This window comes from Aegilops tauschii, chromosome 2, assembly GCF_002575655.3.
Source record: "Aegilops tauschii subsp. strangulata cultivar AL8/78 chromosome 2, Aet v6.0, whole genome shotgun sequence".
NCBI classification, from domain to species: domain Eukaryota; kingdom Viridiplantae; phylum Streptophyta; class Magnoliopsida; order Poales; family Poaceae; genus Aegilops; species Aegilops tauschii.
In genome coordinates, this window is record NC_053036.3 from 30,701,283 (window position 1) to 30,721,222 (window position 19,940).

General features: G+C 45.6%; 1 protein-coding gene across 1 annotated transcript; it reads left to right on the forward strand.

The window, feature by feature from the left end:
* Window positions 1-13,611: 13,611 nt before the first annotated feature.
* LOC141041504 (uncharacterized) lies at window positions 13,612-14,425 on the forward strand. Its single transcript, XM_073507777.1, has one exon. The coding sequence runs from the start codon at window positions 13,670-13,672 to the stop codon at window positions 14,207-14,209; it is 540 nt and encodes a 179-aa protein (XP_073363878.1). The 5' UTR covers window positions 13,612-13,669; the 3' UTR covers window positions 14,210-14,425.
* Window positions 14,426-19,940: the final 5,515 nt, after the last annotated feature.

The window sequence follows — 19,940 nt, forward strand, 5'->3', positions numbered from 1 at the left end:
GTGCAACCCTGCGACTGAGGAGATCTGGGCGGTGCTGCCCGTGCCCGCCTCACACGGCGACCAACGGGATAGCAACATCTGTCTCTGTTTCGATCCTGCAATAGTTCCATCCTACTTTGCGGTGTTTGTGAAACCATCGGAGAGCGGCGGAGTCGAGGTTTACTCGTCAGAAACTGGACGCTGGGCATCCCTGCTGAGCGAGTGTGGTCACCTTGGTTTTGCCGGTGACGATTTAGGGTATGTCTTCTTCAATGGCACTTTGCATTTGAGTGCCTACTACTCTTCTTTGATCGTCACGCTGGACACCAAGCGACAGACATGGGGGGAAATCCCAATGCCGGAGGACAATAAACCTGCTGCCATAGGGCTGTCTCAGGGGCGCTTACACCTTGTATGCATAGACTATGACAATGATTGGCAACTATCTGTTTGGGTTCTCGAGGAATATGCCAGTGGTCAGTGGACCTTGAAGCACACCGCGGACTTTCCGGGTCTGCTAGGAACGCCTCGTCGCATACCCACCGAGATCTACCAGTCGGTTGCAATCCATCCGGAATGTAATCTGGTTTTCTTTATCGGTGGGGAGGAGAGGTCATGGTCGCTCATGTCGTACGACATGGATACCCGGAAAGTGCAGCATATCAGCAGTCTTGAAAGTCGCCGTTATCTCCCGTGTCTGCCTTACGTCCCCTGCTTCGTGAAATGGTCCTCGGATGGTCACTAAATCAGGCGACCAGACCCACTTTTGAGGCGGTGGCCTGGACAAGTTGTGTGCCTGGGTCAATTTGCTTATCTGTTGGTGTTCAGGTGCATGTCGTTGATTAACCGAGGAGATTTTGTGAGGTAGCTACTGTCTAGTTATTTGGACAGACCTACACAGTAAACCTATTTGCTCTCATTTACTGATAGTTGTTCACACTTGTTAACTGGATGTGATAGAACACATTATCTCTGTTTGAAATCATTTGCATTTTCAAATCTTTCTGTGCATCCATCTATCTATTCAAAAGTTTTAACTCAGAAAACAGGGTACTCCAAGGATGCGATTATCGCCTGCATTCTGTATGCAGACACGGCGGACCTGCACATATCGGTGCTTTGTAGCTGCTATATACAAAGATTGATGGTGTGAAGGTGTTTGTTGAAATGTCTTTGGGAGTTGTGTGAGGTGAACCAGTTCAGCAGCAGGTATGCATACTTCTCCTGAATTGTCATCTCACTAGATCACTTTGAAAAGTCAAATGACATTGCCCACACAAGTTCCCTTTGTACCAGGCTACCAGGCATAGCAAGTAGCAACGGTTGTGGATTTCAAATGTTCAAGTTTCCTTTTTCCAGCCATAACAGTTGTGGTAGATTTGAAAAAAAATCAATGTTGTTTCGAAGACTAAAGCTATCTGTCTCAGTGCATTCACAGCTGCTTTGCACATAGGGATATACCATTATTTGCAACCAAAATGTTCAGTATGAAGTTTTAATACTTTGCCCATAACTAAAAAAACCTACTCCCTCCGTAAAGAAATGTAAGAGCGTTTAGATTACTAGAGTAGTGATCTAAACACTCTTATATTTATTTACAGAGGGAGTATGTTATACCTGAGTTCTTTGATTGCATCATTTTGATAGTATTTGATGAACTTCACAAGGTGAACAAATGCTAGGTGTATCATGTATGCTTACACAGGTGACATGACAATGGGTTAAAGAAATGATACTGGACCATCCATCACTTATAGAAACATGAGGACAAAGCTATAAATTCTTATAGAAATGATTAGTTCACTGGTAGAAAAAGAGGCTTCCATACGCCCCAATTAGTCCCCAAAACAATCGAACCGCGACAAAAGGGGTCTTTAGTCGCGGTTCGGGAGGAGACCCGCGACCAACTATCTGGGCCCAGCGCGCTCGGTCGACAGCTGGCGGACGGGAGGGGCTTTAGTCCCGGTTGGCCTGGCCAACCGGGACTAAAGGTCCCCGAAGGCCTTTAGTTGCGGTTGGCCAGGCCAACCGGGACTAAAGGCCCATCCCTATATATAGGACTCAGCTCACTTCACAATTTTCAAAAGGGGGTGGTGGGTTTGCTTTTGGTTCCTCCTATGCACACAAAGTGTTCGATGAAATGCCCGAGAGCCTGAAACAAACATGATATGAAGTGTCCGAGCCACACTTGAGCTTTCTCATTTATTTTTCCTCCGCGATCGCGGTTAGCAACTTGAACCTTTCATGTGTCATTGATAAAATATGCATGTGTGTAGTTCATTGTTTAATTTGTATTATTTCTAGCTAGTTAGTTTAACAAATGCATGATGGTTAATTATATACTTTATATAATAATAATGCAGATGAATCGGCAATGGATGTACGGTCCCCGACTCTCCGGCGAGTTCACTACGGGTTTGAAAGATTTCCTCGTAGTGGCAAATGCGAACAAGCAGCAAGGTTTTATTATCTGTCCATGTGCTGTCTGTAAGAATCAGAAGGGTTACTCCTCCTCAAGAGACGTTCACATGCACCTGCTTCGGCACGGTTTCATGCCAAGCTATAATTGTTGGACCAAGCATGGAGAAAGAGGGGTTAGAATGGAAGAAGATGAAGAAGGGGATGATATCGATGACAACTATCATGATCATTTCGGTGATACTTTCATGGAGGATGATGCTGAAGGTGGGGAAGGGTTAGGTGAAGGTGAAGAAGAGGCACATGATGAGCCCGCTGATGATCTTGGTCGGACCATTGCTGATGCACGGAGACGCTGCGAAACTGACAAGGAGAGGGAGAATTTGGATCGCATGTTAGAGGATCACAAAAAGTCGTTGTATCCAGGATGCGATAATAGTCTGAAAAAGCTGGGCTGCACACTGGATTTGCTAAAATGGAAGGCACGGGAAGGTGTAGGTGACTCATCATTTGAAAATTTACTGAAAATGTTGAAGAATATGTTTCCGAAGAATAACGAGTTGCCCGCCAGTACGTACGAAGCAAAGAAGGTTGTCTGCCCTCTAGGTTTAGAGGTTCTGAAGATACATGCATGCATTAACGACTGCATCCTCTACCGCGGTGAATACGAGAATTTGAATGAATGCCCTGTATGCACTGCATTGCATTATAAGATCAGAGGCGATGACCCTGGTGACGATGTTGAGGGCGAGAAACCCAGGAAGAGGGTTCCCGCCAAGGTGATGTGGTATGCTCCTATAATACCACGGTTGAAATGTCTGTTCATGAACAAAAAGCATGCCAAGTCGTTGCGATGGCACAAAGAGGACCGTAAGTCCGACGGGGAGTTGAGACACCCCGCTGATGGAACGCAATGGAGAAAGATCGACAGAGTGTTCAAAGATTTTCCAGCTGACGCAAGGAACATAAGATTTGGTCTAAGTACTGATGGCATGAATCCTTTTGGCGAGCAGAGCTCCAGCCATAGCACCTGGCCCGTGACTCTATGCATCTACAACCTTCCTCCTTGGTTGTGCATGAAGCGGAAGTTCATTATGATGCCAATTCTCATCCAAGGCCCTAAGCAACCCGGCAACGACATCGATGTGTACCTAAGGCCATTAGTTGAAGAACTTTTACAGTTGTGGGCCAGACCTGGTGTACGTGTCTGGGATGAGCACAAAGGAGAGGAATTTGACCTACGAGCGTTGCTTTTTGTAACCATCAACGATTGGCCTGCTCTCAGTAACCTTTCGGGACAGACAAATAAGGGATACAATGCATGCACACACTGCTTACATGAGACTGAAAGTGTACGTTTGGTTAATTGTAAGAAGAACGTGTACCTGGGTCATCGTCGATTTCTTCCCCTAAATCATAACGTAAGAAAGAAAGGCAAGCATTTCAACGGCAAGGCAGATCACTGGCCGAAGCCTGCGGAACGTACTGGTGCTGAGATATTTGATATGGTCAAGGATTTGAAAGTCATCTTTGGAAAGGGTCCTGGCGGACAATCAGTTCCGCGGGGAGTTGACGGGCACGCACCCATGTGGAAGAAGAAATCTATATTTTGGGAGCTAGAATATTGGAAAGTCCTAGATGTCCGCTCTGCAATCGACGTGATGCATGTTACGAAGAATATTTGCGTGAACCTGCTAAGCTTCTTGGGCGTGTATGGGAAGACAAATGATACAAAGGAAGCACGGCAGGACCAGCAACTTTTGAAAGACCCAGATGACCGGCATCCGGAATGGTTTCAAGGTCGTGCCAGCTACGCTCTTACCAAAGAAGAGAAGGTCATTTTTTTTAATGCCTGAGCAGTATGAAGGTCCCGTCTGGCTTCTCGTCGAATATAAAGGGAATAATAAACATGGCGGAGAAAAAGTTCCAAAACCTGAAGTCTCACGACTGCCACGTGATTATGACGCAATTGCTTCCGATTGCTTTGAGGGGGCTCCTACCGGAAAATGTTCGAGTAGCCATTGTGAAGCTATGTGCATTCCTCAATGCAATCTCTCAGAAGGTAATCAATCCAGAAGATCTACCACGGTTACAGAACGATGTGGTCCAATGCCTTGTCAGTTTCGAGTTGGTGTTCCCACCATCCTTCTTCGATATTATGACGCACCTCCTGCTCCACCTAGTCGAAGATATTTTCATTCTCGGTCCTGTATTTCTACACAATATGTTCCCCTTTGAGAGGTTCATGGGAGTATTAAAGAAATATGTTCGTAACCGTGCTAGGCCAGAAGGAAGCATCGTCAAGGGCTATGGAAATGAGGAGGTAATTGAGTTCTGTATTGACTATGTTCCTGACCTTAAGCCGATTGGTATTCCTCAATCGCGGCACGAGGGGAGACTAAGTGGAAAAGGCAAGATCGGAAGGGAATCCACGATATGTATGGACGGTCATTCTATGACTGAAGCACACCACACAGTTCTGCAAAATTCCAGCTTGGTGGCTCCGTACTTCGAGCAACACAAGAATATTTTACGCTCGGACAACCCGGGGAAACCTGAATCCTGGATTAGAAAGGCCCACATGGAGACTTTTGGCAGTTGGTTGCGAAAACATTTAATGAATGACAATGATGTTGGAGATCAGTTGTACATGTTGGCCAAGAAACCATCTTCGACTATAACGACTTTCCAAGGGTACGAGATAAATGGGAATACATTTTACACCATCGCCCAAGATAAAAAGAGCACCAACCAAAACAGTGGTGTCCGCTTTGATGCAGCAACCGAGAATGGGCAAAACGTCACATATTATGGTTACATAGAGGAGATATGGGAACTTGACTATGGACCCTCCTTTAAGGTCCCTTTGTTCCGGTGCAAATGGTTCAAGCTAACAGGAGGTGGGGTAAAGGTGGACGAGCAATACGGAATGACAATGGTGGATTTCAACAATCTTGGTTACCTTGACGAACCATTCGTCCTTGCCAAAGATGTCGCTCGGGTTTTTTACTTGAAGGACATGAGTAGCAAACCGAGGAAACGGAAAGATAAGAAAACGATCAGTACATCATGCGATGATCCAAAGCGGCACATTGTTCTTTCAGGGAAAAGAAACATCGTGGGAGTGGAGGACAAGACAGACATGTCAGAAGATTATAATATGTTTGGTGAAATTCCGCCCTTCAAAGTGAACACTGACCCAAGCATTAAGTTAAATGATGAGGATGCTCCATGGATACGGCACAATCGTAAGCAAGCAGGGACACAAGGGAAGAATTGATGTGTAATAATTTATTGTACCAAACTTTGTATTTGGTCGATGAACTGAATGATGTATCAAACCTTTTGTCAAACCTTCAAGGGATTTTAAAATGAATTAGTTTTATTTTTCTGATTTTTTTGATATATAATTGTATTTTTAAGATTTTAAAATGAATTAGTTTTATTTTTCTGATTTTTTTGATATATTATTTGTATTTTTAAGAATTTAAAATGAATTAGTTTTATTTTCTGATTTTTTTGATATATAATTGTATTTTTAAGATTTTAAAATGAATTAGAAACAAAATAATATAAACTTTAATAAATTTTAATAACATAAATAAAATTGATTCAACTAAAATTATCGAAGTATTTTCTGTTCAAAATCATTGAAAGCTAAAAGAATTTTCATAAAGAACTTTTTTTGTTAGAAACTTTAATAGCAAAAATAATTATCATAAAGTAAAATAAATAAGTAATTAGAAACAAAATAAAATAAAATAAATAAGTTTTTTGTTGTAAGTAGAAACAAAACAAAATAAATAAAGCAAAAAAGAAAACAAAAAACAGGCAAAAAATAAAAAATATGCCACCTACTGGTCCACCATGGCCTGAATACGACTAGAAACCCATCAATGAGCCAGGATTCAGGCCCGCAGAAGGCCCAGTAGGCCCACAAGCACATAGTGACAGAATAGGCCCGTAAGCCTGCATTTGAGAGGAGCTCGAAGTGGTGAGCGCAGCCGCGCTTATAAACCACTGTCGAAGCCTCTCGGCTAGCGAGGTGGGACTAAACATCCCACCGCACCGCGCCAGTTCCAGCACAGACCCTTTAGTCCCGGTTGGGCAGGAGGACCGCGACTAAAGGGTACCCTTTAGTCGCGATTGTTGTCCCCAACCGCGACTAAAGGGTCTTTCTGCGCGGGAACGAAAGCGGCGCCAAAACCCTTTAGTCCCGGTTGGGGAGGCGGACCGCGACTAAAGGGTACCCTTTAGTCGCGGTTGGTGTGGCCAGCCGCCACTAAAGGGTACCTTTAGTCGCGGTCCGCCTCCCCAACCGGGACTAAAGGTGCGTCTATAAATACTGCACTTAGCAGTTTCCGCCACTTCCCATTCTTCCTCTCTCGACGCCGAAGCCCTGCCCCGACGCCGATCGATGCCGAAGCCCTGCCCCGACGCCAACGCCGACGCCGAAGCCCTGCGCGCCGCCGCCCCCGTCCCCAGTGAGCGCCGCCTCCGCCCGTGCCCTGCCCTTGCCCGCCGCCCGCCGCCCGCTGACCCTGCCTGCCGTCCTCCGCGCGCCGGCAGAAGAAGAAGAAGGAAGAAGAAAAAGGAAGAAGAAGAAGAAGAAAGAAAAAGGAAAAAGGAAGAAGAAAACAAAAGAAAAACAGAAGAAAAACAAGAATAAGGAAGAAAAAAGGGAAAAGGAAGAAAAAAAAGAAAACAAAAGAAAAAGGAAGAAAACAACAGAAGAAAAACAAAGGAAGAAGAAAAAAAGAAAGAAGAAAAAAAGGAAAACACAAGAAAAACAAACAGAAGAAAAAAACAAAAGAAAACAAAAAACAGAAGAAAAACAAAGGAAGAAGAAAAAACAAAAGAAAACAAAAAAACAAACAGAAGAAAAAAACAAAAAAAAGGAAAACACAAGAAAAAAGAAAAAGGAAAAAGAAAGAAAAAAGAAAACAAAAGAAAACACAAGAAAAACAAACAGAAGAAAAAAACAGAAGAAAAAAGGAAAAAGGAAAAAAGGAAGGAAAAAACAGAAGAAAAACAAAGGAAGAAGAAAAAAAGAAAGAAGAAAAAAAAGGAGGAAGAAGAAAAAAGGAAGAAGAAAAAAAGAAAGAAGAAAAACAAAGGAAGAAGAAAAACAAAGGAAGAAGAAAAACAAAGGAAGAAGAAAAAAAGAAAGAAGAAAAAAAAGGAAGAAGAAAAAAAGAAAGAAGAAAAACAAAGGAGGAAGAAAAAAAGGAAGAAGAAAAACAAAGGAAGAAGAAAAACAAAGGAAGAAGAAAAAAAGAAAGAAGAAAAAAAAAGGAAGAAGAAAAAAAGAAAGAAGAAAGAAAGAAGAAAAAGGAAGAAGAAAAAAAGGAAGAAGAAAAAAAGAAAGAAGAAAGCAAGAAGAAAGAAAAAGGAAGAAGAAAAAACAAGAAAGAAAAAGGAAGAAGAAAAAAATGAAAACCAAATGAAAACCAAAAGAAAGAAGAAAGAAAAAGGAAGAAGAAAAAAAGAAGAAGAAAGGAAGAAGAAAGGAAGAAGAAGAAAGAAAGAAAAAAGAAAAAGGAAGAAGAAGAAAGAAAGAAAGAAGAAAGAGGAAGAAGAAAGGAAGAAGAAGAAGAAAAAAAGAATTTTTACTTAAAGAATCTTATTTTTTAATTCCTCCTCCTCTATGTCCCCTTAATCTTATTTTTTAATTCCTTTATACTTAAAGAATTTTTACTACATGCAGGAGTGACATATGGCGGACGATAGAACCGAGCCGCTTAGGGATCCGGAGGCTGAACGTTATTTAATGGGCATCATCAACAACGAGATTCCTTATGTGCCGGGCTCAGAATATGAGCAACAAGAGGATGTAGTCTCTTCTTTTCTGAACCTTGACGGTGGAACAAAGATTGTCGATGATCAAGAAGGTGAAGGAACGGACATTGTCGACGGAGGTCAACCGTCAACAACCGACGATCTCGAATTGCAAGTAGCAACCACCTCCGGCGAGGTATATATATACATTGAGCCTCTGGTGATACAAACTTACTGAAATGTGAATACATATGTATTAACGCGCGCGACTCTCTTTCTTTTTTTAGCCCTCCGGATCGAGTACGACAAAGCGTGGCAAATCCAAGGCGATGAAAACAGGAGAAACATATGCCATTGAGTTTGTCAGTGAAACCGGCAAGCCCCTACAGCACACCTCAAAGTTTATCAACCAATGCGGAGTCGTTGTTAGAGACAACGTCCCGATCACCGTCCAGGAATGGAAGGAGCCAAAGAAGGCACGTCTTGGTTTCAGTTTTGTCGACAAGAGAACGAAAAAGGATTGCGGGAGAAAGCTTATGGAACATTTCATTCTACCTCTGGAATACAACAAAGTCGATGAATTCGGTAACGAGGTTCCGGGTGGACGTCAGAGGAGGAGGCTAGTTAAAGAGTTCGCTCTTCAGAAGATGGGCGAAGCATTCCGGAACTTCAAGAAAAATTTAACCCGTGACTATGTCAACAAGGGCAAGACTCCGGATTTCAATGGACAACATGAGAAACTGAAAGATGATTGGCCAGAATTTGTGAGGCAAAAGCAATCGGAGCATTTCAAGGAAATATCGAAAAAAAATAAGGATAATGCGAGTAAGAAAAAGTTCCATCATATTATGGGGCCAGGAGGATACCGCCTTTCGGAGCCTAGGTGCAGAAGATGGAGGAGGACCTGAGGGTGCGAGGAATCCCTCTAGGTACAGAGGGATGGGACCCAAGGGCCAAAAGCTGGTGGTACGGGCATGGGGGATCACTAGACCCGGAGACAGGGGTGTGTGTTCACCGGCAGAGACAGTTTGCTCCCACCCAAGCCCTTATTGACGCAATGACCCAAGCTCAAGAGGGCTTGATCAAGTTTAACAGAGAGAAAGACGCACTGACAACAGCCCTCGGGAATGATGAACACGGAGGACGTGTACGAGGCAAAGGCAAAGTTCCGTGGAAAGTAGGGTTTTCCCAAGACAATGACCCGTACTGTTACAGAAGCCGTAAGAGAAAGACGGACCGGGATGCAGATCTTATGACGAAGTTTGCATCGGAACTCCATGAGTTGAAGAAGACCGTGCATGAACTAGTGAATGAAAAATCGGCTGCAGGGCCGCATGAAGATCATGAAGCGGATCGCGGAAGCCAGCAGCGGAGAAGCAGCGTGGCTTCCACGGATGCCCCGCCTGGTGCTAGTGCACCGATGATCGAGATTCGTGCACCGGAGCCTCACTACCCCGTGGATGATGTAAAGGAGATGAAAGAATGTGATCTGCATTATCCCGTGGGGAACGTTTCCACGAAGGTAGCTAGCGGCAGTGCTTTACCCTGTACACCTGGAGCACTCCACCACAACAACCCCATTGCATATGGCTATGCTCGTGTCACGGTGGAAGACATAGTCCAAGGGTTTGAGGACCTGGAGATTGACAAACCTACACCCGAAGGGGAGAGAAGACTTGGAGATGTCAAGCGCCAGTTCATTCTATGGAAAAAGAAGTACATAGTGTTTCCAGGCGAGGCGCCAAGGCTAGCAAGTCCACCCCCCTCCGATGGTGGTGGTGGTGGTGGTGGCGGTGGTGGCGGTGGTGGTGGTCGTGGTGGTTCACCTACACCTCCTTCACGCCATTCGACGCCGTCCCCCGATCCACAACCTCCGGCGGGTACGACGCCCCCCAATCCTCCTCCGGCGGGTACGACGCCCCCCAATCCACCTCCGGCGAAGAAGCAGAAGCAGGCGGACAGCAAGGAAACCCGCTCCTGGACTATTAACCCGGACCCTTATGTACCTAAGACCACAAGGGTACCAGAGCCATCACTGAAGCCTCTCCTCCCAAGGCCTGGGGAACTTAGTGAAGCTGAAACCAAATTGGCCGCGTCTGCTGATTATGAGAAATGGAAGGCGGATATGAAGGCGAAAAAAGAGCCTGAGCCCAAGCAAGTATTCACCGAGAAGCAAAAGAAGTGGGCTAAGGATTTTTTGACGACACCGTCCCAAGCCGAGCTGAATATGCCTGACGACTATGGACATGAACTTCGTAGGCAAGCAAAAATATTGAAGGAGGAGAAAGAAGAAAGTAAAAAAAGCGGGAAACAAGTTGACCAGCTCGGGATGCAGAAGAAACAATCGATCCCCCTGCTCATAGTGAAAGCCGGTCCGGAAGAGGACCCCGAGATCATAGCAGCTGCGGCAGCACTTGGATTGACTATAGCGAGTGCCATGAAACAAGCGTCCGAGATGGGTTTGACTCTTCGTGCCTTCTTAGGCCTTGAGGATGCGCCAGTATGTGAGATAGCATTACAATATGTGCGGAATGGGCCTCTCGTCGAGCCTGCGCGGGAAAAGAGTCTACCACCACAAATGCGAAATCTGCTACGTTGGTACAAGCAATTCATAACATGGGCCGACAAAGAATATATTTATGCGGATGTTACAGATGAGCATCACACCAAACGGTACTCTGTAGAAGTTCATATGAGTGAATTGTTCCAGCTGTTCAATCTGTGCGACCTCGACAAATCTATGCTGAGTTGCTACGTTCTGTAAGTGATTTATTTCTACCTCATCTCGTTCTTCATTGCCTGCACTATATATATATATATTGTCCTAACTATATTGTTGCGTACGCTATTATGCAGATTGAAGATTTGGGAATGCAAAATAAGAAACATCCATGATGTTGGGTTCATTGACCCACATATCGTTAATGGACATGTGTTACAACATCACCCCGAAGACGTGGAGAAAGACTTGTACAAGTTTCTTAGAAAGCATCAACTCAAAAGTCATATTCTATTTCCTTACCATTTTGGGTGAGTGTTTCTCTCTTGTGCCCATTCTCTTTTGTTTACTCTTTGCATGGTATGTCTAATCGATGAGTTATGCATGACTGTGCATGCAACGTGTCCACAGGTTCCACTGGATTCTGCTAAATATTGAACTTCACACCTTCAGAGTTCTAATCATGGACTCTATGGATTCGGATCCAAAGCGTTGGGCCGACATGAGAAAAATGCTGCAAAAGTAATTATTTTCAATCATTTGAGCTCTATATCGATTGGTCTCTTTCGTTCATTTCCTAATATCAAGTAACTAATAACTCCCTTGTTCATTTAATTTTCTTTGCCCTGTAGGGTTTGGAGACGGTTCTCAGAAGAAATTGTCGGTGAATTCAAACATGAGCTAGATTTCAGAAGGTTAGTTAATGTGGATAAGCAGCCACCGGGGACCAATCTATGTGGATACTATGTTTGTGAGAACATCCGGAGACACACCTCTGAGCGGAAGGCATCGGATAGCGTGCGGAACGCGACGGATAACTTGCGGAGGAGGCTTAGTCCAGAAGCTCGCTTCCGACCAATTCAAGAAGAATTAGCAGGATTTTTCATGAGGGAAGTCATCAATCCTAAAGGATAACACTATACCGAGGACGAAGAAATTTATATGCATACCCGAGATTGAAACTTGTACGAAGTTGTATATGGTCATCCATCCTAATTGTGTATGGAAACTTGTTCGAAGTTGTATATGGTCACCCGAGATTGAATATATATTATATATTCCTCTTGAATTCTTCTTGTTTGAAATTTCATATGCATGTATATAGTAGCGTAGAATATGTGTACTGAAACTTTATCAAAATTAAAATAAAACACAAAATATAATATAAAAGAAATAAAACACTCCAAACTAAAAAGAAACCAGGTTTAGGGGGGCTAAAACCCTAAACCTGCGGAGGAGGCCTTTAGTCCCGGTTGGCCACAAGAACCGGGACTAAAGGTCCTCCGCCCCGACGGACCACGGGCGCCCACGTGGACGGGCCTTTAGTCCCGGTCAGCCACAAGAACCGGGACTAAAGCCTTTAGTCGCGGTCCGTAAGAGGCGCGACTAAGGGGGAGGGGGGTCTTTAGTCACGCATATTTAGTCCCGGTTGCACAGCCAGGACTAAAGGCTGTTGCGAACCGGGACTAAAGGGCTTTTTTCTACCAGTGGCCGGTGAAGGTTTCCCCGCTATGTACAAGTCCATGTGCATTTTAAACAGTCCATCTTGGGATTGCAAGCCAGCGTTTTATTCTATCACTACTAAGGTGCTAATCTGTTGTATATATTGGTCTTTATGAGACAGGCAGAGCTCTATTCATCGTTCATTGGGGTATGAGTAGACATCTAAAACATATATATATTTATAAATATGGAATTGTTCGTGCTGCGAATTATTTTCTGGAGTGATAACAACCTTCATACAATGATGCCTTATCACCCTGAAGAGAGTGAACATCGTCTATCGAATATACACCTTCGGCTCGCTCCAGTGTTTGTAGTCATCGCTAGGTGGTCAACGGACCTGGATGTATTTTTTATTTTTGATGATCTTTGTAATACTTTGACAGTTGATAAATAGATTGAAATTTTTCTCGCACACACACAACTATGTTCCGGTTTTCCTTGTAAGGGCAAACTATGACACTTGTAAACACAGAGGTAAATCCGTGACCCTTCAGACATTGGTGTCAATTGTCACCTATGTTGATCAGCGGATCAAGAGCCTTGATCAGATTGATATACTGCAGGACATATATGTAGCAAAAGTATATTTGTCCTCACCGGTCCATGCTGCTTTACTGCCTCGGAATGAGGTACCTTGCTACATTTTTAGGCACAATTCTACCATGGATCCTGTTTATGTGCAGAGACCAGAGATAACGTACGCCACGATATGTCGTCGTTCCCTCGATATGCCGGGTTTCCTGAACTCATGCCATACCTGGAACAGAGTGATGAGGCAGCAGAGCATAACAGAGTGAGTGGAGGCAACCATCTCGATCGACGTGGTATATATCCAAGGAGCAAGCGATGGACATGTTGTGAACTTGCTGACCGACCTGAGGGTGCAAGCATAATGCCAGCTGAGGGACGCGATCGACCACCGCACGAGTCGACCACCAACCGAGTAACTGGCCAATGACGTGGATCAAATCGACGGTCGACGCATGCATGCATGCAGTGCATGGCGTGATCAGCCGACGGAGTTTTAATTCGCCATCTGCAAATTCGGCGCGCCAAATGAGCCGGTCTCTCCTTGTCTCGCTTCACTGCGCCGATCGACGGCCGACCACCACCACCAATGGAGCATTCAACCAGATCATCCATCGAGCTGTGCCGTGCCGACCAATGCGGAGCGGAGGCCTATATAAGTCATGCGTCGCCAGTTGCATCCATCCATCGAGCTGCTACTTCACGCCAGCAGGCAGCTCAGTTCATAGAGGAGACTCAAACATGGCAGCTCCGAGAGCATTCTTCCTCGGCGTCTGCGCCGTGCTGCTGGCGGCCACCGTCGCCAACGCCGAGGCGGCGTCCGTGGTGGTCGGCCTGGCCAAGTGCGCCGGCTGCACCAGGAAGGACATGAAGGCCGAGGAAGCCTTCAAGCGTCTCCGGGTGGCGATCAAGTGCAGGAACGTCCACGGCGAGTACGAGAGCAAGGCGGTGGGCGGCCTCGACCGCACCGGCGCCTTCAGCGTGCCCCTGGCCACCGACCTCCACGGCGCCGACTGCGTCGCGCAGCTCCACAGCGCCGCCTCCAACGCGCCGTGCCCCGGCCAGGAGCCGTCCAAGATCGTGCCGCTGTCCGAGGGCACCACCACCTTCGGCGTCGTCGCCGGCGCCAAGACCACCGCCACGCCGTCGGTGGCGTCCCCGGAGTGCGCGTCGGCCTTCTGCCCCTCGACCACGCACAACATCGGGAAGAAGCCCCGCGGCGGCGGCCACCACAAGAAGAAGCACAACCCGCACAAGCCGGAGACCAAGGCCCTGCCGTAAACAGAACTCCATCCGACTCCATTGAAATCCCCATGATTTCGTTCTGTCACCGTGTGCTATTTACGATTTCAGTGTCTGCAGAACTCAGCAGAGTTCAGAATAACACGATTATAAGAAGGACAGACGGATCTGCGTGTGTCACGGTGTATCCTTCTTACCAGTGTTTGTAATATCAGTGTGATTTTTCTACGGGAAACAAGAAGTTATCGTAATAAATCAAGTAATATATCCGGTTTTGATGGTTCAGGGTTGAAACTTAGCCGGTTTAGAGTTTAGGGTTGAATCTTATAGATAAACCAAAGAGATCAGAGCTATAATATGGTACTTACAGGGCTTCCAAACGCGGCCAGCAAGTCATGAACATGACAAACAAACGATTAAGATTACAACGGGGGAACACAAAGTCATTACTACAAGTCATGAACATGACAAACAAACGACATCATACCTGGAGCAACATTATCCAAAAAGCACCCCCAGTAATGAACTCCATATAAGATGAGAAGATAGCATAGTGCACAATGAACAAGAACCACGTAGTGAGCAACCAGCAGGGTCGCACATTCAAATTTAAGGAGAGATTAGGTGTCTGCTGCTGAATGCATCCTGAACTCTGACGGATCAAGGTATGACATATCAGTTCAAGAAACCCCAACATATGAGTTTAGGCCTACCAAGTGCATCACTGTAGCTACAGAGAATTTCTGCATGGCGTATGATATCGAGGGAGCTTCGCAAAAGTTTCTTCATGCCATTCTGTAATGGACTGCAGACTGCACATTACATATCTTAGAGATTACCACAATCTCCACAGAGTTCCGTATCAAATCAAGGAGAGAAAAGATTAATTTCCAGTTTGAGTTCACAAGATTCAGTAAATAACATACTAGAATGAAACATATCAGTTGTTTTCGGTGCTTTCAGTGAATATGGCAAGCAAAACGGATTGCATGAGGATGAGGTTCCCACGTGAAAGCGTACCAGCCCAGGAAACTGTCACAAGATCAGCTTTTTATACTTTCCAAGAAACTAATAACAGAAATTCAGCATGTAAATTCTGGACATGATATGATCTATGGTGGAATTGCGCCTAAAAGGCAGCGAAGCACCACCTTCCGAGGCAGTAAAACAGCACACAGCTACAGATGCTAACCTCGGTTATGACAAATATACCTATGCTGCCATGTGTTCTGCAGTAAGGCTCTAGCTAGATCCACTGACCAACACAGTTGACATTTTTTTTGACCGGAACGGCAGGTGCTCTGCCTTTTCATTTAAGGAGGGGGGGAAACTTTACGGTAGTAGTGAAGCTACTAGTAAAAGCCTAAAAAAGAATAAAAGACCCAGTACAAGCAAGGCCTGCCTCGCTGTACAGTTCAAAAAAACCTATTGCTCCCATGCCTCATCAAAGAGGCTGATCTCATCGTTAATCTTCGAACACACAGGGGGTTCATTTGTTGACTTTTGAAAACTCTTCGATTTCGCTCATTCCAGAGGTTCCATGCATGCCACGTAAGCTGAGAAGATGCAATCATCAGTGCCCTCTCCTTTTTTCCTGAGAGGCAGGATCGTCTCCCACTAGGTCCCAACAGAGGTTGAGCGCAGCGCTGCCTGGCTTGCCAGTGGTCTCGTATTTTGGTATGCAGTCTAGACCTGCTTGGCGAAGGGGCAACCCAAGATCGGGTGGTGAGCAGACTCGAGCACCTGCCAAAAGTGGAGCAAGTATCCTGATGATTCCAGCCTCTCACAAGCAGTCGATCCGCAGTCCAAAGTCTGTTCTGCAGCAGCGTCCAGACAAAGAATCTAATACTTGAAGATGGCAAAACTTGCTCCAAACTTGAGGCAAACCCTCATGCACCTTAACGACTCCGAGCTTTAGATAGCAAAGATGAGTAGGATTTACCAAACTGCACATGAGGGAATTAAAATTAGCAGATGTTGCAGATATCTGTAGGAGATGAAGATTATGTGCCTTTCGGAGCACATCTTGGCGCTTGCTGCCGTGACGCACCTCCCTCCTTTTCCGACGAGAATAGAATCTCATTAAATTCACCAATGACCACCCACAGGAGATTAGATTGAGCATGCAAGTAACATATTAGCTGGTACGTATGATCCTTGTTATCCCAACTCGGCTCCCCATACAATCCCTAAAGCCTTCATTCTCTTCCATTTGATTCCTCCACCATCACATTGATGACACGAAAAGTGGTAGTCCGGGAGTAGATTCTCACCTCCTTCTTCCAGACTAAAAGCAAACCATCTTTCCTTCCATCAAGGCTTGGCGCAACGATTTTGTAATCCATCCTCGTTTTCCTTCTCAAGTTCTCTGCCCTATCCTCATCCAAATGCGTTTCAGACAGAAAAAACGCATCTGGATTATGTCACCTCTGGATGTCCAGAAGCAAAAGAATTTTCGGGGTTCCCAAGAGACCCCGACAGTTCCAACTTATTATTTTATTTGCTCCCAGCGATCCTCCCCGGAGGAGGACGTCGATCGATCGTTTGGTGCATCCAAGGAGGACGCCGATGGAACAACATGGTAGTGTATTACTGGAATCATCTCTTCTGAATTTAATGCAGCATCTTTGAATGGTCCTTCCACACGCACACACACGATCGAACCTTTCGCACTTCGGGTGGGCAGGTGTTTCAGTAACACCCCCATAATCACCCCCATTGCTAGCAGCAAATGACATCGGCAACGTCGCACAATCAGGCGGCTTTGTGGGGAATCTTTATAATAAATCTGATCTTTTTGCAAAAAATAAACCCAGCTCGTGTAAGAAGAACCGAAACGAACAACTTATATAGTTTTTTTCAAAGAACAACTTATGTAGCTTTAGTGGTGTGCACGGGACACACGGGAAAACCACGTTTTGATTAAGTTCGACAACCCCCAGCCCCCCATCAGGTGCACATTCCGTCCCAGGCCAATGATTTTCCTCACATTCCTGAGCCACGGCCTATAGCTTCGGACTCGACGTTCGTGGCTATCTGTGTTTCAGTGTCAAGGGTCACAAGCACGGGCATACAGCCCTCAAAGGTTTTCTAATTACATAGAGTCACGCACAGAGGTTTTCTAATTGTATTCAGAATGAGTCGGTGGAGAGGCATGGTTTATTCTTACCCGGAGTCACGATTGTGCGATTATTACGAAAACCTAATAGAATCGGGCGACTGTCCATATTACAATTGTTTTCGTTGTGAGATTTTAACTCAAATGCACGAACCGCCAAGTGTGTCAGTGTTTCAGGTCAGAGGGCACCTTCGTGTCTTTTTGTGCTCCAAATGCATCCGTTGATCTATCACCAGGAGTGGCACGGTCAAGATGCTCAGGGAGGCATGCTTGTGTTTTACGTGGAGTCACGTTCGTGCATTAATTGTGGAAACCCAATGTTTCGACGGGTGTCTCCTCGCATCCGGGTGTGAACGCCACGTGGCACCGCTCCAGAAACCCAAGGGTCCGACGGGCGTCTCCTCCGGTGACGCCGCTCTGGCTCGTAGACCGAGGCCAGGCTCCGGCTATTTAAGCAGGACGGGGTCTCGAAACCCTAGCCACACCCTCTTCCCCCCTCTGCCTGCCGCCAGGCTATCCATTCCTCTTGCTGCTCTCCATCCTGACCCTCTCCGCCATGGCTGCGCAGGAGGACACTACTGCAGAACCCCGTGCCCAGACACTGGAGGGGATCAAGGATGGCGAGGGTTCCTCATCTGTAAGTTCACTCTGCTTCCGCTTCTTTCCTTTTTTCTTTCTTTCGGCTACTTGATTTAGTTGTGAAACGTGAATAAGCCAGACGGAATCTCGAAACCCTAGCCACACCCCCTTCATCCTTTTATCCGCCTCCAGGCCATCCACTCCTCTTGCTGTTCTCTATCCTGACACTCTCCGCCATGGCTGTGCAGGATGACACTACTCCAGAGAGCCGTGTCCTGACGCAGGAGGAAATCTCGTCTGGCCAGGCTTCCTCATCTGTAAGTTCACTCTGCTTCTGTTTCATTCATTTTTTCTTTCTTTCGGCTACCCGGATTAGTTGTGAAACATGGATCATTGTGGTGAACTTCATCCTAAGTTGATGATAGTGCGTCCTGCCATCAATCTGACACCTTCTCTTTTGTCCAGGTGAAGAACCGGTGGGAGGCTACGGAAGCTCACCTCTTGAAGATCGTGGAGATATCCACGAGGTTGTATGATCTTCTGGATGAGAAGACGAAGGTGAAGCTCAAACTTGAGTACGACAAGCTCACGCTGGAGACATACGTTATGATAAAAGAGGTCAAGGAACTTCGCGCCCAGCGACCCTGATCGCTATATCTGAAGCAATTAAGCAGTGGACTAAAAAGTTTCTTATTTTGTCTTGCGTCACCTCGTAGTCAGTAACTTTCATAACAAACGTGTTTTGGTTTCCTGGGTCAAGTTTATGGGTACAGATGTGAACATTAATGTAATGGCCAATTCGAGAGGCGCTGTTTTGAAAAGCACGGGCGTGAAGTCTCTGCAGCCAAGGTTGTTTGTACCAACTAGAGTCATGTCTTGTGCACACATGAAGGCGTGGACATTCCTACCTTTCTTTGTTTAAGTGTTTCGGGTCACAGGGACGAGCATGAAGCGCTCAAAGGCATGGTCGGTGGTATTACATAGTCACGCTAGCCTGTGACTCTATCAGACGGAGACGCAGGGGCGTTTAGCCCACAGAGGCACGCAATGGCCTATGTGAGGGACGCTGTATTTAAAATCTTATTTCCTTGTATTTAAGAGCACGGACGTGAACTCCCTATGGACACGGTTCCCTATTGAGTTGTGTCACACATCTTTCTTGATGTTCCGTATATTATTTCGATATAAAAGGCGTGGACATTCGTGGCTATCTATATTTCATTGTTTCACAATGAAGCACGGGCACACTTTTAAACAAAGCACAAGCACGTCTCTATTTGCAGAAACAACACTGTCGTGGTTCTACAGGACGCTATGTTCTAGGCTGTGTGCAGCATGTTTCCACCCAAACGTTCACCACAGGGTAACAGACATACACAGAGGAAGTGCCGTGCAGTGATAACAAACGCACAGTCTTACAGATACAAGAGGCACGAGGAGGCATATTAATTAACATCATCAGAAATGAATCATTATATATGCGCACACATATAGAGAGATGCATAAAAAGTGGTATTAACTAATAATAGAACTTAACAACAGGCATACAACATTAGACTCAAACTTATAGTAGAACACACACAGTAACTAGAAGTCCTGATCATGACAGATCGACTGGGTCACTGAAAACTCAAAAGTAGTAACAAGTCAATGCTAGGTGGTTGCTTGAAGCATCAAATAGAGCCACGGCTTTGATGGTACGAGATGCACTGTTGTACTTGCAGACCAGGCACGGGCGTGCCCCTCCATGATTTAATTATTTACCGCACACATTCACAAAGCGTGCCTGTCTTTGTGAATCTGTTCGACGCAGGAAGCACGGTTGTACAGTCATCTTCCCTCTGCAAGCGGCAAAATTTTCCACGGGCACGTTGACAATTAAGTCACTAGAAGATTCAAGGCCCTGCCTCTGCTTTGCAGATGATTCTGCTAAAACGCGGACAAAACCAAGTAAGTGAAGTGATGGCAGAAGCACGACTTTTCAAGAATGAGACACACTGTTCTACATGCCACACAGGCACGACCGTGATTCCATGTGCTTTCGTAGCATGTAAAGACGTGATTCTCTCACAG